General features: G+C 40.6%; 1 protein-coding gene across 1 annotated transcript in view; it reads right to left on the bottom strand.

Annotated features, from left to right (window-relative positions):
- The window catches only part of cacna1aa (calcium channel, voltage-dependent, P/Q type, alpha 1A subunit, a), a 145,441-nt gene that overhangs the window by 110,752 nt on the left and 11,981 nt on the right, over positions 1-22,708 (bottom strand). The window contains exons 2-3 of the mRNA XM_041778582.1: positions 1,531-1,636; positions 1,140-1,279 (exon numbers count right to left, since the gene is read on the bottom strand). Coding sequence (XP_041634516.1) covers positions 1,140-1,279; positions 1,531-1,636 — 246 coding nt within the window. The remainder of the gene's footprint in view (positions 1-1,139; positions 1,280-1,530; positions 1,637-22,708) is intronic.

Below are 22,708 nucleotides of genomic sequence, written 5' to 3'. Positions count from 1 at the left end.
CATGATGCAATGCAACTCGTCATTCTAACCCTGTCACCCTCTCTAGTTGCACTGACTTAAACCAGGGGTGTCAAACTCAGTCACAGCAGGGACCGGATTCTGAATTCAGGTCTAATTCGAGAGCCTGACAGGGTAAACATTTAACCATAAACTGTCACCCCCAAAAGATCAAAACAAAATTGTCAAAATAATGTTTTAATAAAGGTCAATATATGAAAAAGAAAGTCAGAATTATGTTTTAAAGGTCAAAATATGAGATAAAATTTCATGAGATAAATTGATAATATATATGAGATAAATTTTGTGGTTAAAAAAATACGTCAAATCTTTAAGTTTCAATAAGCAAAATATGAGAACGTTTATGAAAATAATAAGTTTAAGTTATTATTGGGAGAAGAAAAATTGAAGAAAATGAAATGAATACACAATTTCTTTACTACATCCTGACTTTTTATGTAATTTTAGTCTTTTTAATTTTTATATGACTTGAGTATTTTTTAAATCATCAAGATTAAGGTTACATTTTTAGACTGGAGGAAATCTGCAGACCTTAGTGGGCCACTTATAATAAAAATATGATCTGATCTTATAGGACGGGTATAACCGTACAACGGGCCGAGTATGGCCCCTAGGCCTTGAGTTTGACACCCCTGACTTAGCCAAAGCAGGACAAATAAGGGAGACTGACGGGGAATATTTTCCAGATTTTCTTTCACTTTTCCCACTCAACAGAACCTGTTAGTTTGTTTTACAGAGTAGAGACAGAGGTGCATTGAGGATCTCCATCTCCATCTCCACACAAAGGCTAAACTACTCAGATCACTGTCGTCCAAGACTCATCAATACAAAGCACCACTCTCCTGTTTCGCCACATTCACTTGAAAGAAATGGATGTCAAACTGGTCAAGGGGAAATCCAAAATTTACAGAGCAGAGAGTTTAATATTTGACAGTATGGACTGTGAGCGTCTGATGGGATTTGATATCAGCACATGGGCTCTATTATGAAACTGTGTTGGACACACTGAGCTAGTACTGGGGGTAGTGTACAGAAATATTAGTAATTTTTTTAACCAACTAGAGAGAAAAGTGGTGCACATCCTTAACTAAATGCATGTTCTGTCCGTGTTTACCACTCACCCTGTAAGCACCACCACGAAGTCCATGACGTTCCATCCGTTTCTCAGGTACGAGTTCTTGTGGAAAGCGAAACCAAGCGCCAGGATCTTTATTCCAGACTCAAAACAGAAGATTCCTATGAAGTACGGCTCCGTATCATCCTGAGTGAGAAAGAGAGAGCAAAGAAAGAGAGAAGGGGTTGAAATTAATGCCTATTCCTAAGGCATGTGTGAAAAGTGGCATGTTTTGTGGTGTATATCTCCTTGCAGTCTTAAAAAAATCCTTATTAGAGTAAGTTAGCTGTGTCTCCTCTGAGCTGGAAAATTAAAGTGTCAGAAGGGCCAATTTTGTGATTTTAGGTGTTACATGTGTATATTTATAGGACTCCCTGACAACAGTATAAGATACTCACCAAGCGCTCAGACAGCGGCGTCTTGTCCCCATCGGGCAAATGTTGCTCCAGAGCCAGGACGATGCAGTTGGCAATGATGGTAGCAAGAATCATCCACTCAAATGGAGTAAGGAGATTTAGTCAAGGAAGTTACATTTTTGAAAACATCAATTTATACAGTTTATATCTGACAAAAGCATACAATAAAACCAACATCCAGATAAAGTATTAAAAAAAAAAGTCACAAAGATCCTGCAGGCAAAATGAAATATTATAATTATTAAATATTACTACAGTCCTGAAATGAAATGTCCAAGAACAAGTCAAATCAAAACCAAACAAAAATGTGAAAAAATATGAGAAGTTGCAAGGAATGATCCTGCACAAGACACATGGAAAGTTTGGTGAGAAACTGACAGAGGGAAACAAACCTGCCAACATTTATGTTAAAAAACTTGGAACACTTTTTCCATTTTATCATAAACACGGCTAATAAATGCAGAGAAAACTGAGAAAAATCAGACATTTCTACTGCACGACAGAAATCCAGACTGTGTGAACAGCTTATACTTTTTTAATCCATTAATGATCAATACCCGATTATTATACTTATGCAATACTTTAGTAGATCTTTGTTTTCCCATGTAAACACCCTGTAACCCAGACATGAGGGTGCTGAAAATCAGCCTGTCCCAGTGGAGCTTGACCTTGTTTTAACTTGTAGTTTCCATGTTTGTGCTCCTTATAATAATATTTATCAGTAAGACTTTAGGGATTAAATAAGATATCTTCCGACATGTTTAACTGTGTGTACTGTCATTATCATTTTACTATATTTGCTGTGTATTTTAAGAAAAAACACCTTTTAAGTGAAAAAGGTTAAATGGATTCTTGTTTTTACATGTGCACATTTAAGTCCAATGGGCTAAAATTAATCAAAGCCAAATTGATTTCCTCTAATTAAACTTAGAGAGGTTTTCAAACAAGGGTGCACAAAACTTACAAAAAGATTAAAACATTAATATGCAAATGTATTCAGCAAGAATCGAATCAGACGTTTTACTACATCATGAGTTTTGACCGTCTACATTTTGGTAACAGGATTTAATTAAATGCATCCTAAAGATGCTTGCAATCCAAAAAACATCCTCCAAACTCATGAGTACACCATGGCGGAGCATGAAAGAACAGAAATGTTTGAACAGGTAGCAAACTAATATAAAAAAATCCTCCACACTGAGGATTAAAGAGCCAAAGTAACTCAAAGGTATTCTGAGGAGGCTTTATGACTGCTCCGACTCAAAAACAGATGAAATTAAGTGAAAAATGTAAGAAAATATTCACACTTAAATGTTAAAGGTTAAACTGAATGGACTGAGTCAGACGAACAGCTCAAATGGATTCGTCTGGTTTCTCACTACCATCGCCACAGGCTCACACACACTTGCCATCATAATGAGTCAGATAAATATGTACTGCTAAGTGTATGTTCTGATAGCACACCACCCACACAGACGCACAAACAAACAAACAAACAAAGACACGGGTCGTGTTAGTGTGTGACAGCATGCCTGGACACTGAATGAGATTTACTGTGACATCACCGTTTGGCTCGATGTACATAACGTCTAAGGGCGAGCTCGGCGAGGGAGAAAGACAGACAAATAGAAAGAAGGAGGGAGTATCTCTTTGTAGCTCTAATTGGGTTTGTCACAAACTCTCTCTCTCTCTCCTCTGACAAACACACACACATACACACACACTCTGTCTTCTTAAATCAATCCTGCTGTCTCGTTAAGGTCACAAGATGAATAGTTAGGTTTAAAGGGGAAGAGGGGAGGTGGAGGGAGAGAGAGGGTAGGTGCAAGAGTGTGAAGGAGATGAAGGTGTGGTCAAAAAAGGGAGAAAGTGGAAGAAGAAAATGAGGAGAAGATAATAGGGATGGAGGTGATGTACAGCCTGACACCATATCCTGACAGCACATCACACGCCGACTGTCCACACTGCATACGTGAAAAATCTAAGAGAATACTCTGAATTATTTCAAATATGCTACACCTATCATACAGGGTAGGAGTGCATAATAATATTTAAAGCAAACCTCGCTCTTTGAAACAAGCTCTGTTTAGAGAGGGAAGTAAAAAAAATAAATAAAAAATCAAGGAAATATTCAGTCACAAAAAAGAATGGCTGCACAACGGACCTCTGGGCGTGGTATAAACTCTGGTTATGGAGTAAAAACGATTACCACTAACTTTTTTTAAAGAACACCTCTGTGTGTTGAATTACACTTCACAAAAGTTAAAATGGCTCTACAGTCTATCAACTCTAACACTGACAGTCTAATAGAATTGATTTCACTGTGCCTGACACTCCCGATGCCTTGTCATCTCCCTCCTTCCTTGTTCCTTAACCAGCTCAGAAGGGGCAACAGAGAAGGAAACAGGGCAAAGCAGGAAAATGCTGTCCCACATTCCTTTGCATCATGCTCCACTGTTCTACTGTCAGTTCACTGCAATAGGAATAAGTGCAATTAAGCTATGCTAAGCTAAGCAATAGCCCATGAAAATGTCCAAATCCACCTCTTCCAGACTTGAGTAAGCCAAGGCTGAAACATGAAAAGCCTCTTGGGAGCAGTGTAATAAAATGTTTAATCCAACACCAGTTAAACCATGACACCGGTTCTGTACTTCAGACAAAGTAAATGATGAAAAAGGGGGCGCGCCAGATAAATCTGTTTGTTTTTTGTTAGTTCTGAGCATTGTTACTAAGTATAATCTAACCAATTCATGATCATTTCAAACCTGGTTTAAATTTTTAAAATCCTGTTTATGCTGTTCATGTTTTATAAGGGACTTTTACCGCCCACTTGCAGTCCCCACCGGGGGCTGCAGCCCACCCTTTTGGAAGCACTGTTATAAACAATGCATTCATTATAAACATATCTGATGAATTATATGTATTTAGTGGAGTTCTTAGATAACCTCGAACTTATTTAATATTTATGCTGTAAGTTTAACATTTTTCTAACGGTTAAATCAGGAAGTTACCCCGGTTTAGGGGCATAGCTAGGGATTTTGGGCCCCTAGAAAGAATATTACACAGGGCCCCCCTTAACCGGCTAAGCAAGCAACAAATGTAACATAATGTTTGCAGATATCCATGCATTTTCATGTATTGTTGAACCATAATTTTGCCATTTATGAGCAATAGTTTCAATATGGTTAAACTGAATTTACTTACATTATTTCACAGCTCTGGACCACAACATTTGGACATTTTTTAGTGAGGAGCCCCAGTATCTTATTTGATACAAATTTCAGTCTGTTGACTGATACATACAGTCGCTTTTAATTCAATAATGACACTAGTGACTAAGAATATAAATAAAAACATTCTTTTCATTGCGGGCTTCTCAAGGGCCCCTCCCTCCCTGGGCCTGAGTAATCAGTACCCCCCCCCATGCTACGCCCATGCCCTGGTTTATAAGCTGCAGATTTTTTTGAGTTTCCAAACTGAAACAACAAAAGCAGCTGTGTTGCTCTTTTAGTTCCTCCTGTATGGATTTTGAGCATCTATTAGCATCTGTACCAGAGCTTAGCTCTCAGCCTGCTGTGACTGTTCAGAGACAGACTCTCTCACTGTCATCCTCCACCTGTCATTTTTAGGGATTTTAATGAAACCACTTCTCAACAATATTTATTTACAACTCCATGTAGTTATGAAATGCAGAATTATGTCCTAAAAGGGGAGAAAAGTGATGAAAAGGTGGCGCCAACCCCACCAGTCTGGTCAGTTTTTATGTCTGTCAGCAGTAAGGTACACAGAGAATGGTGTGAACTTTCAGTCTTGCAGGGATGATAACTGGTGTCTCAGCTCTTTATACCTGTATATTACATACATCAGTGTGGACACGGTCAGCTTTTCAGATTAAAAAAATGTGTACAAAAATGCACCAGATTTTTTGCTATGTGTACCTTTAGATGCAGCATGCTGTATTCCATCCTTTCTCCTCTGTGTCACCTTTTACCTCCTTTCCCTCATCCTTTGGGAGCATAAATTCCCATGACAAAAGGGGGAGGGGAAATATTGAATGGCGAAGGATAGAGGAGCCTATTAATGGAAGCAACCATCAGGCATGTGCATGTGGGAATCTTGTCTGTTACATCACTGCGTCTGTGTAAGGTTGTTTGCCTGTCGACCTATGTGAATGTTTGTTTTCACGGTCAAAGAGAACAGAGAAGTGTCTCCAGCCTGTCCCAACCCCATTATGAGTGTGTTAGAGACAGAGAGGGAGTGTGTTTGTGTGTATTTGTGATCATGTACATGTGTTTGACTGCTCTTAGCATGCATACATTAGAAGAACACCCAGACCTCTGCTTAATTAGCCTCCCTGCCCCTCAGTAGTGTATGACTGTCTATCTATATATTCTTTATGTGCAGAGCTGTAGAGGGCAGGGTGTCTTTGGCTGAAAAAGGGAAAGAGAAAGAGAGGAGAGGGAATGATACAGACCCACAGGGACAGAGAGGCTACAGTATAGTAGATGTAAATGTGTCTTAAAAATGGCCTCATGAAGGATGTGATGTTTGTAGATTCAATGATCCTTTGGCTCTAAGCTTCACATGCTGGATGTGAACCTCAAATGCTTTATACAGTGTTTCAGTGTCATGTTCAAGGTCATGAGGGGACATGTGACTGAGTACCCATTCAAGGAAGGGCCCCTGGTTGGACCTGAAGCCAAAACTACGAGTCTGTGCACAACAAGAAAAAGTTTCTGTATTTCTGGTGTGGAATGAAGCTATGGGACAGTTGAATGTGGAGCACTGAATATTCCTCATCATTAATTACACTTTAAAGTGTCTTTTACGGACAAAAATGTGTTCATTTGTTCCTCCTCAAACTTTACATTTTTTTTGTTTTTATGACTAAAGTTTTAGGTCTGAACTATATCTAAATGTATGGATATTGGCGAAATTGTCTTGTAAATTTTGGTATATTAACCTTCCAAAGCAGATGTATTTGCCAGACTGTCAGGCAAATCCATCTTAAAAAGCTCCAATCCACAACATCTGTGCTGCACTGAACACAGTTCTGACCAATCAGCATCATTTGCGAAGGAATGAGGTGGCAGCTACAAGTGCAAAGTGTACAGTTGGCTCAGATGTAGCTTTAGTATAATGGCAGTTTTATCAGAAATGGACAGTGCTACTTTATAAAAATAAAGATCAAAGAACAGCCCTGTAAGCTCTCCATGATGGAGAAGATGTTTTCACTCTTCTGCCGACCTGTTTCAACATGAGTTTAGCAGCATAAACAATGGCTGCTACTGCTGTAGCAATTAGCAATCAGTTCAGACGTAGCTGTGGATAAACGGCTGTTTTTTTCGGACCACGACCACATTTCTTTATTAAACAGGAGCAGAGAGTCACACTGAAAGCCTCTGTTAGCAGAGAGAATGTTTATACATGTCTCCTGAAAGGGGTTAATAGCTTTGCTGTAGCCGCTACGTATCACTTTGTCTTGTCACTCTGATTGGCCTTTGGGTGTAAAAGACAGAACGTTCGTCCAGTGACCTTTCGAGAACTTTTTGGAAAGTCCTGCCCTTCCTAAACATTTTGTATGGGGGGTTTCCAGGATGAATGTGAAATATATAAATGCAGTGGATCTATAGACTGACTCTCAGCAGGTGCTTACTGCTATTTTTTTATTTCATTATTTTTTTAATCCATAATAAAGATAGTAAATTACAGATTTATGAGTAAAAAGGGAGGATCACGTGTAGTGTGGCATATTATTTAGCACATGAACTGTATATTAGCTGCTTGTACCAGGGATTCTCAAACTTTCAGCCTGTGACGCCCAGAATAACCGTGCCAGCGACTGGGGACCCCCACTGTTCCTGGAGGAGGTTGAAGCTAAGCTTTAGCTTTAGCACGTTCAAGAATAGATATGTGCAGACTTATATTCTAAAGATTTATTAAACATTACTTTGACTTCAGCATTAATCTCCCCAGATGGCCATGTTTTTGTTACACATTTGACTAATTTAATGCATATTGTCTTATAGAAATGGGTAAAAAATGTAATTTGAAATAATTTAAATAATACTCTTACCTAGCGACCTCCCTAAGGAGGTCCTGACCCCCATGTTGAGAACCACTGGCTCCATTTTGATATAGTGCACTTTTTGATAAAGGAAAAAAAAACATCTGTCAGGATTCTGTTAAGAAAAAAGAAGGTTTGAAGTCAATGTTTTAGTGGACATTAAGCCTCACACCCTGCTGATGACGTCAGAGAAAAATTGCTGCCCTGTGAATATGAGGAATTGTGTTTGGAGTAGCATCATAACTTCCCTCTGGCAGTGAGCGTGTGTATATTGGTGCGTGAAATATTTACACAGTTACAAGTTTGATTAAGATGCCACATATCTGAACATCTAAAATTCCTGAACATGTAATATGACTCATATTCTACCATAAATGTTTCAATAATGAATCTCCTCTTCCTCCTTCCTCCACGGCTATATTTAGCAACATGACAGAGTTAAAAGCAAGGGAGGAATCAGGGGTGAGGGAGGGAGAGAGAGAGAGAGAGCCTCCCGCCCTTCATCTTTCTTATGTTTTCTTTGTCCTCAGTCTCTCTCTCTCTCCCTTGCTTTGCCTCACTGCTGTTTCTCGCTCCACCCTGGCTTCTGCATATTCTTGCTTTTTGTAAACTGTCTGGGTGTGTGTGTTTGTATGCTCTAACAGGGACAGTAGTAGGTCGGAGACTGACTCGTCTTGCCAACAAAGGGGGAAGCGAGGCCTTTAAAGTACTCCACTGGAGCCAAATGACGCACGCACATACACATATACGCACTTCTGCTGGCCTTTTCCCAACCCTGTCCATCCGGCTCCATACTGCCTTCACTCTGTCCTCCTCGGTAAAGCCTCCGCCTGTTCATCGCTGATATATTTCTCTCTCTACCTGCACCGTTAAGCCTCCTCTCTCCATCTCCTCCACCTCTCTGCTCTATACCACCACCCCATCCTACCATATTTTCTCCTCATTTATTTCACACTTTTCTTAATCCTCACTCCTCGGGCTGGGCAACAGATCCATTCTGTAAGATTAGGTATATTTTCAGTTACATCAATAGTTTATGTTGATTCAGAAAGAAAGTGTATAGATGTCAGGTCTAATACTCATTAAAAAGATAGTTCTCAGAAAGAAGCACTAATGGCTGCATGTTTATTGGCCACATAAACCATTTGAAATGTTAACTCAAACGTAGGAATTGTTATTATATGTATTTGATTTAATTCTGGAACATTTTTATTCTACATATTTTATTCTACAGCACTGTTTTGAAAATAAACATCCTGAAAATAAAAGTTTTTCCTGTTTTAAAATAAAGGTATCTCTACAAAGTGCATTGACAGCACTACTGTAATCCTAAAGGCCTTTCTGCAGACATTTTTGGAAACTTCTTAACTTACTACTTAATACAAAAATAATTGCAGAATTTCATGCAGTTCTGTAATTGCACAACCTCATGATGTCATGTGGGGAGTTTACCCCACCCCAAGGCTAGGTTGGCCCTCCCTGCTTGAAAGAAAGTTCCACCCTCTTCTCCTGATGCTCCTCTCAGCTGCCAGGTGAGTGGAGGAGCCACATCCATTAAGCTACATCCAGTCCCGGAGAGGGGCGTGGTCAGGGGAGGAGTCAGACAGCTCAGTCACATTTAAAGCCACAGACACAGAAACAGCTTGTTCTGAGCAGGGCTAAAACAGAAGGGTTTTTAGACATACAAAAATCTAATACTATAGTGTTTTTCAGGAACTGACTTCACAGACATGTTTTGGGGACCTCTGAGGCCGACATAAACTTGTCTTAAAAGAGTAAAATATGTCCCGTTTAAAACTATGACTTGATCAAGATGTGTCTGTATTTTGTGGTACCATGAATCATTAAAGTACTGGAGATTTAATCAGTACATGTGGTATTTAAATGGTAAACATTTGTTGGAAATGTCAGCCTTGTTTTGGTACATTGTGTGCAGGAGTTCGGCGGCAATTTCAGGTTCTTAATAAAAAAAATTGCCTTGTGCTGGGTGTGTTGAACTTCTGTTTTTGTTGGTGAGGTTTTAAACAGGCTTCAATGTCATCTTCAACTAGAATTATATAAAAATGTATATTTTAGGTTTAGGATCAAGATATAAATTCTGTACCACCATAGACTTACTGATATAACTCAGACCTACTCGGAGCCAGAGCCCTGACTGCCAAGAGATACCATGACTATTCTCTGATTTTCCCTCTCTTTCTCTATGTGGCACATCCCAGGAATGTCATGCTTCATGAACAACAGGTGAAGCCCAATAGGATGGAATAAAAATACTAAGGCAGGATATTGTGTGTCATCATTCAGCTAGGAAATATCCAGATATGATTTTTGGTGCCCATCGCCCAGCCCTACCCACTCCTTGCCTTGCCTCTGCTCGTTTCCCTGTCTCTAATGCATCCCTTCTCAGTCTACCTTTCTCCCCCTGAGTCCACACATCAATCATCCCTATCTCTATCACGCCATCTCCATTCAGTATCGAATAAGATGCCGCATCAGCAAATGCGCAGGAACACAGACAGTAGGAGAGAGAGAGAGAGAGCACGAGAGGTGATGAGGAGAAAGGTTGGGAAGGAGGGAAAAATAGGAAGGACTAATTGAAGGAGGAAATCTGTCCTGTGGGCACAGACATGACTAAAAGGAATGAGGGGGGAGGAATAAAAAAGAGACGGGGGAGACGGGGAAGCAGGAGGAGAGGAGGGCAGAGACGAAGAGGGGAGTTGAATGAGGGAGAAAGAGAGAGAATGACGGAGGGGTGTGAGAGGATTGCGGTATTTTCTTCTCCTGAGCGCTGTGTATGCTCGGTGAAAAGTAGGTTAGTGGCAGCACACACACATATATGAGAGGAGGGAGCTAAAAGATAGAGAGAGTGGGTAGGAGACTATACATTATACTGTCACATGCAGTATGTATGAGCGAATGTATGTGTGAAAGAGAATCACTGCAGCCCTCACATGATTCCACATAACGGCACTCTTCACACATTTCTGCTACATCACATTTGTCCTGTTTTTTAAACTGCTATTGGAAATCCTTCAGTCTGAGAGGGCAAACATTAAGGTGTATAAACACACCTGCTTCCACATACGGACACACAAACACAACTGTCATCATCTCATCTTTTATAATCTACTGGTTAGTGGTGCTTTAGACCAGGTTGTACTAACTTAAATGTATTTTTCTAAATGTTTATTTTAGGGCATATTAAGATGATTTGAGTGAAAGGACTTGCAACCAAACAGAAAAAAACTGTTATGAACATTTAAAATGTTAACGGATGGAGCGTGCATGTGTCTCTCCTGGACTTTTTGTCTTAAAAAGTGTGTAAAACTATGGTGCATAGTCAAGCTTAAAACATCCCTTTATTCAGGACAACTTGAGCTTTAAGAATGTGTGTGCTGCAGTAATGACACAGGAATTGGGTGGAAACAAGTTATGGGACTATAAATATAACAAAAAAACAAACAGGAATTTGTATGTATTACATAGAGTAGATAATAATGACCAAGGTCTTTTTGGAACACACTTGCTCTCCCATCTTTTCTGGAGCAAAAAAAAAGGATCATTCTGTGACAAAAAAAGTCTTTTAAATATTAATATATTTACAAGAAAAGTCCTTGGGCTTATAGGAATGTTCTTCTTTTGAGTCATTATTCAAAAGAGGTCCTGTCTGCAGAGACACAGAGGGCCACATCACAGCCTCAGTCATGAGTCATTCAGGCTGTCTTCTTCACTTTCTTAGCGTTGCACATCTGCAGCAAAGCATGATGTGACGACAGAATAACCTGCCATTGGTTATCACAGCCAAGTCACAATGCATTGTGGGAAACAGACAACATGGCGTCATGGTTAGCTGCTAGATGCAGTAACAACTTAAAATAGATTATAAATGCTAGAAAGACGTTCAGTATCACAGTTACTGGTGTAGATTTAATTTTCAAAGACTTAAGGAAAATCACCCGAGTTCCAGGCTTGCTAGAAAACCTTCATTATGCCTGTTTCAGATTGGGTGCATGCTTTTCTGCAAGCAGCTGCACCTCCTGCCCACTGTCACAGCTTTCATATCAGGCATGCCTGTGCTACATGTTAGCTACATATCCCTGCTGCCACATCCCTGTCTTTCTTCAGAAGTTTTTTTTTGTCTCCATAAATCTCCCTGAGTGACTTGATTTATCGTATTAATGATTAAAAGTCCGAATAACAGCATTCTACACAAAGAAGATGAGTTTCTCCACAGAGATGCTAAATCGGGCTTTTACTTTGAAAAGCACACCCATGTTTTTGTACATTTTGGTGCCTGTAATTATTGGTGATTTAAATCCAAAAATTACCTGATAATGAGTGCTAAGGCCTTCTGTTTGTGTTGCCGTGGTACTGATATTGGATTGTTGTCCAAATTTAAAATCCTTATGTTGTTACAATCGTAGTTTGGTGCATTTTGAGTACATATTTCTTATAAAAGCCTATAGAAAGCTGCTCCTCCAGCCCCATCCATGCATGTGCCATATTGTTATTCACATGTTTTGTGCACATACACCAACCATGGAGCTTCCTGCACTACACATTTCTGCCAACGGACCAGCTGCTTCCCTTTGGGAAGATGCCAGCCTCCTATTAATAAAACCAAGCGTGCAGAGTTGGCCTCTCTCACTCTGATGCTCACTGTCTGTGCTTTTTTGGTGTTTGCAGTAACACCTTTATTTAAATTGTTTGTAAAGACAACAATGGCACCACAGTAATAAATGTCTTACATGTCCCATAAAGGAACATTTAGAGTGGCACCATGCTGGTAAAAGGAAAAATAATGGCACCATACAAACAGATACATCTCTATTATTTCATATATTTCTTTACATTGAGAACATTTAGTCTTATAAAAGCTAAATTTGTCATCTAAAAGTTTTTAATTTCCGCTCAGAAAACGCCCTGACTCATGATTGTTTTGCCTGTGCAGCATATATAAATGTATTGTGTTGTTTAAAAAAGAAAAGGAAACAAAGAAAAAGAAGAACTCGTTGAACTCATAAGTTAGCAGCCTCCCTGTTCTTTGTTACTTTCTTTATAAGCCTCCCTCCTCTCCGTCCTTCTCTCTCTCCGTCCTCTTACATTATGCAGCAGAGCTCCGACAGAACAGCTCAAATGATTACTTCATTTTCTTGTCACTTTTCCCTCAGAAGCACTGATTTGATCAAATGAATGGGATAAAGCACCAAGGCTGAATCCTATCTAATTATTTTTGATAATCAGCAACCAGAGCAGATAAGAGACGTGGCTGAAGCACTTCATTTTATTCCTGCATCATACATTTTAATTAGGGCTGCTGGAATCCCAGCATGTCTTCATATTTCTAATGTGCCCTTGTATGTTCACTTTCAGTAATATTTTATCTGTTAAATGCAGGTTGATATGTTTTATTCTAGAATAAATAAGGTCAAAAGCTAAGTCTAACATCAAAAATGAATGAAAAAATGTTGATTTTGTAGTTAATTTTGGGCCTAAAATACACCACAGTAGCTGGAGTCAATGTAATGATGTGAGAAAGGAGCCATAGATTGGAGTCAAACCTGGAAGCATGGGTGCAGCACAGGGGGGAATAAGAGTACTGATTACACGGGCCACAGTAGGGAGGGGCCCTTGAGAAGCCTGCAATGAAAAGAGTGTTTTTATTCATTTTTTTCTTAGGAACTAGTGGTGGTGGTGGTGGTGGTGGTGGGGTGCTCCTCCCTTAAAAATGTCCAAAGGGTATAAATTTAACCATAGCAAAAAATTGCTAATACATTGGGAAATTATGATTCAAAAATGCATTAAAATGCATAGATATTTGTTAAAAGGATGCAACATTTGTTGCTTAGCTAGCTGGTTGAGGGGGGCCCTGTGTAATATTCCTTCTGGGGGCCCAAAATCTCTAGCTACACACCTGCCTGGAAGGACACTACCCTTTAAACATGGTGCACCACTGAGCCTGAAATTTGCACATTTTTAGAGTCCATTTAGGTTTTCAAGTCTTTTAAGTCTAAGGTTCTAATTTTTTAAGATTTCAATTTATATTTCTTATGACGGAGAGGTGAAGGATATAAACTAGGATGTATATCATATTTTCTTTCTCGTTGTGGCACTGTACTACATGTATCACCATTTTACAAAGTAGAAAAGGATGTTGCATTTATTGCATGTTCAAGAACTATGATCCCCTTATCCCCCTTAAAAAAACCTGCAATGCAATATTCAATTCATGTGTATGCATGAATTCAAAGAGGGATCTTTCCTTCCAGATCTCAGCAGCTTGTACGTATCTGTAGAGGTTTTGTTTCCGCCCTCTGAGTCATGTTAAGCGGTCCACTTCCTGATATGGCTCTTTCATATTAAAAACTAATTCAACAACACTGCAAACAGGGATTTTAAATGTGAAGTATTTTTCAGAAATAATGTATTAATCACTTATTAACTGAACTTTAAAACTTCCAAACATAGAGCATAAATGAGCATTTAGCCTACATCAAAGGCCTCTGCAGAGCCATGAACCCTTTACAGTGGCCTATATGCTTGTCATCTTGTAATAATGTAACTAATCATCATAATAAAACAAACTGCTTGCCCTGTGATTGATCTGCTGGTTAGCCCTGGTGACTGCCAGGCCCTGATTCAGCAACTATACTGTCCACTTCCTGATGTCTGCTCTTCTTTATCCTTTGCAATAACTGCAGTAAAACCAACTACTGCTCAGTATTTATCAGCTCAAGTTCCAACACAGTATGCCTGGTTCCAGTAGTCATAATTTCCTGTGTACAAGTAAGCAGGAAATGTGTTGAAAGGACGAGGAACTGGCACAAAAACTACACTGCCCAGTAGCATTTTGGCAGAGTCTTGCAGAATGATGTAGTCACATAAATGCACAATCCCAATAGTGCTCACAACGGTGCAGGCCCCTGTAGGGTAGCTACGGCACAGACTCCACACAGAAGCATACAAGAGGTTAAAAAAATTACATAAACATAAAAATTAGGCATGCACATCAGTAAACTGGGCGCTCCATCCATGAAAATCTAGTCTGAAGAAGAGCATGCTGACATGAAGCGTCACTTGGTTGCAAATAAATGCTTGAAATGGGAGCTCCTTGGTGTGCAGACCTTTTCCTCCTCCCTAAAAAAATAAAACACAAGTTTCTGTCCCAATTTAAGAGTTTTTATGTCACATATCGCTAAATCAGCCTGCCTCTGGTATCAGTTTTGCCTTGTGAGTGCACTTCAGCCAAATGCAAGTGTTTTAACTGGTGATAGAGGTATTTCAAAATTCAATTTCATGGCAGAAGCGATGCTGCTGACAGTGTTAATACTGCCCACCACACGGCAATGCTATGTTATTCTATTTTACAACCAAGAAAACAGGAAAAATAACATGGAATCCATGTTGTAAGAGTCTTTTTTACACTAGAATATGAGAATGAGGATAAACAGTGAGTTGTTCAGTCTCCTCCACACTCGTTTGGCAGTGGAAGTCCTTCTTGGCAGGACTATGGTCTCTACTGAAAGGCCTTATTTCATGAAACATTTTCCCTTTAAAACAAAAACCTAATTATTTTGTTCTAGCGTCAAACACTGTGATCATTATCGGCACAAAAGCTGGGATGAAAACACAGCCTGACGTGAAACCACAAACAAACACAAGCCCATGCTTCAGTGCTACGAGATATTTCTACATTTATCCAACTTTGGCAATATTTCTGAGTGCGTTGCCAAACAAATGGGAGTGCCCGAAGGCCAGTTTAGCCCTGCTTGGCCTCTCTCAGTCTGATTTAGCATCAATCAGTGTGTTCAGTCCTTAAATCGCCCACTTCTCCTGCCTGTTTATTCCAGGCGGCATATGTTGCGTCTCTATCTCACCCCTGCCACTGCCTCTCCCTCACCACCCACATACAGCCGAGTTGTCACTTTGTACAAGATGCTGACGCTGGTGTGTGTGTGTGTGAGTGTGTGCATAATATCAGTGTAGCATTAGTGCTGGCTCTGTGTTCAGGCAGTGCTGCTGTGTTGCATGAGCGTGTTTGGAACCACATAAGCCTTGCCTGTGTAACTGCGTGCACCTGCCTGATTTCACCTGCTGATGTGTGTGAGTGTTCATGTAAATGCATGTGGGCGTGGGTACGTTTGTTTTTGTGCCAGCGCAGCCTGCAGGTGGAGCGCAGGTTTCCAGCAGGGTTTGTCTAGTAACAGCCGCAGCACATGACTAAAGAACACGGGCATAAAAAAAATCAATCCATCACAGACTCTCTCCCTTTCTCTCTCTCTATTTTTCTCTCTCTCCACGTATCTGAATCCCCAAAATAGCTCTGCTTCACGTCACTGCACCCCCCCTCCCTCCACACACAGACAAAACACACACACTCATCCAAACCAGCCTGCAACTGAAACTGAATAATTCAACAGAGCCAGAATGCACAGCTAAGAGAAAAGGGAATAAGAAAAATGCAGAGGGAGAGAGAGAGAGAGAGAAGCAGAGAGGAATGAAAAGAGAAAAATATGATCTTCTTCTCAATGTGCATGCATGTTTGTAAACATATTTGCAAGGGCTGGGAGATTAATCAAGTTTCAATTTCCCACGATTTGGCTTTGCATGATCACAGAAACCAAGACAATCAAGATTTGAAAATTACAGTCAAATGGCAGCACAATGTAAAATAACCGGCTGTATTTTTTGCATGGTTTGGCTGTCCCTCAAGGCAGTACACCAAATTTATCTCATCATTTAAAGTCCAAACACAAAGTGGTATATGACCATAAAATGAAGGAACAAAACCATTAAAGCACCTCAACTCCTGCTAATGCAGCACAGCCAGAGTTTAAGGACACATTTTAAAATGCAACTGTTCCTACCAGCTCCTAGTGTTACGATACCAAAATTATGACCTCGATATGATACCTTCCTAAAGTATCTCGATACCAATACTGAAACGATACCGTGGCAAAACCTAAAACTTCATAAAACTAATGGAATAACTGATGACAGAACATGGAACATAATATTTTTAATTTTTTAATTATAATCAACTTAAATAATATTTTCGACATTTAACATGCCAGTGTTCTCTCAATAAAATTAATATATTTATGAAGTTGATTTTGCTGGCATCTGTTTGTCTGTGGCGGGTGGGGGGTGGAGATGGATAAATTATTGCAATTTAATATTTAGGTTTTTTTATGTAGATTCAACAACTTTAGAGAGAGCCTACCCTGTGCTCATGTATAATTTTGAAGTATAATTTGACTAAATGGAAAACTAGAAAATGTGTTGAGTACAGCACACAGAGGTGTGTTGAGTCATTGGTGTGACAGCTTCTTTAATGCACTGTAGTGCTGTAGTGAGAAGGTTCATAATCCTGCCAGATTTACAGTTAACATTAACATTTTTTTATTTTCATGCTCTGTGACCCCATTGTTTAGCCTATGCTGTTTATACACTGAATTGAATTGACACATTCTTAACATGATAAATTAGAATTTTTTTAAAAACTAAAGTATACTAGACTTCAGGCGGCTTATTTCATAGTTAACGTCATACTTACAGTTACATTCATAACCAGGTGTCACCTTATTAAACTACATCATGATTCCATGCAGCTCTGTGGCTGGGGGCTGTGTGTGCTCTACTCAGCTCATCTTCTAACGATATAGATTAAGCCGTCTCTCCAGAGGAACGCCATTATGCGACTGTACAATTCAAGAAATAAAGCAATTTTCGCGGATAAAGCGGAGGTCGCATATTTTGAAACATGCGGCGGCTGACGGAGGACGTGGAAACGCCTCGCGCTTAGAGAAGGCAACTGTGAAAATACGTTTAAAAAACCAATGTACATTGTATTGGTTTGGAAAAGCCGCCGCTGCATAATCAAAGACTTTTGTCTGCCGGTCCACGGGAGCACTTCTCTCAGCCGTTGTCTAAAGCATAACTAACTTCACAGACACACTGGGAGTGAGAGAGGAGCCAGGGCGCACTGTGGCTGTAGACCAGACACACACAGTGTGCGGCCTTCCGCCGCTCTGATCAAAACACTGTCAGTCAGGAAGTGTCGATACTGAAAACACATGGTATCGTTTGTTTTTTAACGGCGTGGTATCGCGCTACTTTTCTAGTATCGGTATACCGTGCAACCCTACCAGCTCCCAGAAGAACTAACAGAGGCCGTCGCTTTCATGCCAGCGAAAGACACGATTCTCAAAGCTGTTCTCATCTCAAAGAACAGCACAAAAAAGCTCATCAAAGCACGCTTTCACATTAGGCTCAGTTGTTTCGAACCACGCCGCGGCGATTCCTCCCCCTCCACCTTGCCCTGGATGGCTTGCTTTCACACTAGCAACATTGACCCGGGCCCACTTGCGTCTGTACGCAGTCTAAAACAGCAGGTGGCGGTATGCACGTAGCTAGTTTACAAACCCAACAAGGAGGATAGAGAAGAAGAAGCTACCATGGCAACCACTTGGGTCATGACCTGAGTGAAGACTTTTTTTGTTTTAACCCAGCAAAAAGTCTATCCTGCAGCAACGGATGATTTAGAGTCACTTTTTTAAATGCCAGCAACATTGTTCTTTGTGTCTGCACATCTACTACAGCTCAGAGGATTAAATGGGCTCGTGCTGCACAGATACAGCGGTTTTTGAGGTGAAAGGAGACTTTTATTGCCTTTGCACCTCCTGACTCCAACTTGCGTTCATATGTAAGGTGAGTCACAACAGACCATTTATTGACCGGATTCTAATGATTCCATTTATAGAGGAAAAATGTGAACAAACTGCTGCGCTGTGGAAAGAGGTTCAGTTTTTAAGATGACGTCATAAAGCTGATTCCATGCTCTGTCCTGTGTCTGAGCGTGGTTGCATTCACATCTCATCCCAATTGTGCCAGAGTCCACTTGAATAGCGCCTGAGACCACCTCCCCAAGTTGGCCTGGGCAGGGTTAGTTTGCATTCACGCTAACCAAAATAAACTGGACTTCAGGCTCAAGTACACTAGGATCCAGGACCGGGCCCCTAGTGTGAAAACCACCTATAAATATCCAGTCAATAAGGAAAGCACCAGATCTACTGACGGTGGTGCCAAACATCTGCACACACATGGCTTGACTAACACTGTGGCATCAGCAAATTACACCAACAGCTTTTCACACCAGTGTCTCCATGATTTATATCCTCATTGTTACATAGTAGCATGTTTCCATATTGATTTTGCTTCCATTGCTCAATCACCACATATGTTAGAAGAGCAGCCATCTGCAGTATATCAAAAAACAGCCACAATGCATTTATTGGATTTAAGAAGATCAGTTCACAATCTGAGAGAGTGGAAGTTATTTTAAGATGCTTATACAGCACTTTTCTGCACTACAGGTCAGCGAGCATACGCTGCAATAAAGTCTACTTTTACAGTAAGAATTGGTGATGGTGGTTGCCAGAGCATCACCATGATAGTCAAACACGTTCTTAGAGCAGGTGAACAGGACTCCTCATGTACAGCCCACCTTCCTACTCCAGCAATGGTCAGTTTAAGGAATAAACAATAATAATAAAAGAATGACACACTGAAACTGTGAAAACTCTTCAGTTGCTCTCAGCTTCTTTTTATCATCACAGCAAAGTACTGCTGAGCCGGATCAGGCCCAGGGAAGCGCATCTGGTGCTGTAGAAGTACTGTTCCAGTATCAGGAAGGTGACCCTTCCCACCCCTGCTGTCCTGAGCAGGTCAGCATTAGACTAACGGTTTTACAAGTGATACCCAATGATGCAAGGAGAAATCCAGCCACAAGTAGGCACTGTCAGCGCCCCTGGCCATCAGACAATGTCCAGGCCTTGTAAGAGTATAGCAAGACTGAATGGACTAAGGGCCGATAGACTCCAACCTTCGTCCCCATGCTCAGACACCCAGAACACCACGCTGTCTTGCTCAGCTAACCCATCGCCCCATTCACAAGTCCAAGTTTGCAGGTGATCTCAGCCCTACAGTCAGTGGAGCACTGGACCACGCTGCAAAGGCAGGCGAACTACTCCACAACTTCCACACTCAATCCAGTGCTTCAGCTTCCTCACTCAGCAAGGTAAGGGTCCCTACAAGGTCATCTACAGTCTAAGAAAGGATCACAGCATCACCAGCAAAGCCCAGATCATTGAACTGGACTTCACTAATGACACGCCACAGTTGGCTCATCTTTAAAATGTTTTACTTTTTACTACACCCTTTATAAATGTCAGAGTTTCATTTCTGACAGTAAAACATTTCAATGCTCAATGCAGACTACCTGTGATGTAAACAGTCTTTATAGTAAATGCATGCTTCTGTTTGAGTTCATCTCTGAAGCTTCTTACCGTGTCACACAGTACATCTGTAATTACTTTGTGCAATCCTTGAAACCATGAACAAAATATTGATTTGGCTTCTAAAGAAAGATGAACGGATGGAGAGAAGCAGAAAGAAACAGAGAGAGGGAAAAGTAGATTCCTCTTTCCTCAAATAACCTTAGTGTTCCTCCACCTCTGTGTAAGAACACTGTGGGAGGACAGACAGATATATTTCAGTACACACTCACACACAATCACACATCCAGACGGGATAAATGTAGAAAATGCTACACTCATGATTGATATCACCTGCAGTGTTAAGGTTTAATCTGACTGAGTGTATTTTGAGTATAGAAAACACATTTTTCTGAACTGCCCGATCCGCTACGTTCTAAAAATATCAACTGATTAATAAGGTCACCTGTTCGGACAAAAGAGTGCAGAGAAACACATGAAGTATAAAATGAGAAAAATAATAAGTCATGTTTTCACACGTGAAAAAATGGAGAGAAATAAATAGGTCTGGCTTCCTTACAAGCTCAATTCTGTTTTTAGTTTGTGAGTCTGCCCGTAGGGAGTCAGGATACAGATCAATTCACACATTTATTAACAAACAGTCAAAGGTATGAGATAGGTGGATTGAGCCCAGAGGGAACGCACACAAACATCAGGAATAGAAGCATACATCTGGACACACACTTCTTGATCCAAACAATTCTGAGGAAACTTTTATCTGTCAGGGTGTTGTTAAAGATCCCCCCAAACTCCCCACAAATGTTTTAAATTAGCATTGCAAGAGACAGAAGCAAGCAATTAGAGGGCGGACAGGATGCAGCGGAGGAGAGCAAGCAGCAACAAGAGGGGAGAGAGACAAAGACAGAATGATGGATGGGATTTGAGTGAAAGAGAAAAAGTACAGGTAGTGAAATGTGAGAGGAGATGACAAAACTTCACTTCCTATCAGTCAAAAAGACAGTGCAGGGTGGGGGTTTGGGGAAATTAGTGTGGCATTGGCAGAAAGTCATTGGTACTCCCTTTCTGTGTCATTGATGAAAGTCTGTCACAAGATCAGAACTCGGCTCCTATAGGGGGACAAAAGAACAACCAACTAGTGTAGCCAACAGGATGCCACTGCAGATAGCTGAATGTTTTTTCAAAGCAACAAGTCGCAACCTTCTGGTTGTCAGCATGTTGGCTTTCTGGTGCACGGGCGTAGCACAGGGGGAAAAGGGGTACTCATTACCCGGGCCCACAGAAGGGAGGGGCCCTTGAGAAGCCTGCAATGAAAAGTTTATTTATTTATTTTTTTCTTCGGAACTAGTGTAATTATTGAATCAAAAGTGACTGAATGAATTGGTCCACAGGCTGAAATTTGTATCAAATAAGATACTGGGGGGCCTATAATCCGCCCTTAAAAATGAGGAGGGGGCCCTGTGTAATATTTTTTCTTGGAGTCGAAAATCCCTAGCTACACCCCTAGCAAGAAGTAACCATATTTTGAAGATAAGGAGAGGAACTAAGGTTTAGAAAACACATTAGAAAAGCTATAGATCCAGCTACGGTGGATTTATAAACTCGCCAGTTTGGATTTGTTGACAAAAAATAATCTGGGGTGATTTGAGGGGGCGATTGAAAACACGTCAGACAGCACCAGCATGTTTTGGGTTAAGACTTCTATGGAAGGTTACGTCTTTAAGAGATAAAAGTTAATTCAGTCTTCTTTTATGACAATTCCACATTTGCCTGCCTTCCAGCTGCTCTGTAGAAAGTTTACGTTGAGTGTTTTGTCTCGGACACTTTGTGTTCAATGATTTATATGCAGACAGACAGTTTGATTCTTCCTCTCCCTCCATCGTCTCTCATTAGTCTACCCCTCTCCATAAAGTCTGTCTTACCCACCCCCCTCCTTTCTCTGCCTCTGTCACTCAACAGTCCATCTCTGTGATCTTTTCTCTCCGCTCCAGCTGCATGTTAGAGGCAGAGCAGCTTTTTACTTTGGCTCCCTCTCTCTCTGTGTCCTCACTCGCTCTTTCTTCATCCACTTAAGAAAAACTCAAGTTGTCCCACAAAGCACTCAGACACACACTGCTGCCTTCCTTAGACCTTTAGCTCAACCTCATGACCCCTTCTCCAAATATCTTTCACACCAATATTGAAAAAGTTTTTGAGGCTGACCTGATGTGAAAGAGGCAGTGACTCATGGATGTGACCGGTTTGAGGACACAGAGACAGAATCAATATCAGTACACAGTGTACTGTAAAGGTGCGTGTTTGTGAGTTTGTGTATGTTTCCCAAAGAACAAGGACAGAGTAAGAAAAGGGCAGTGAAAACATCAGACAAATGAGCACATATACATAAATGTTGGACACAAATATAACCTCAGCTGATTTAAGTCTGTGTAGTCATCAGCTGACAGTTGCAAACTGGAGAAAGGCCAATAAATAATTTAGATTCTGCAGTGAATGTAGATCACCCAAAATCACCCAGGTCTCTCTCTCTCAAATGTGTCCCTTTCTCTCTGTCTACATACCCCTACTATAGAATAAGGCTGTCACTATAACAGAGTTGAAACTTTTACATGATACTAGCAAAAATTAATGACACACAAAGATGCCCTGGGTGACCAATATTGTCTTGTTTTCAAGGTTTAAAAATTGCAGCCTACCTCCAGCACATTGCACAATAATATCAGCAACAGATCTTTGACATTTTATCGGTACATTAACACTGTGTTAGCGGAAGTGCTATCGATTCCTTGCTTCAACCAATCAG

This window comes from Cheilinus undulatus, linkage group 21 (assembly GCF_018320785.1).
Source record: "Cheilinus undulatus linkage group 21, ASM1832078v1, whole genome shotgun sequence".
NCBI classification, from domain to species: domain Eukaryota; kingdom Metazoa; phylum Chordata; class Actinopteri; order Labriformes; family Labridae; genus Cheilinus; species Cheilinus undulatus.
Note: the sequence above shows the minus strand (reverse complement) of the source record. Positions and strands in the feature narration are given on the sequence as shown.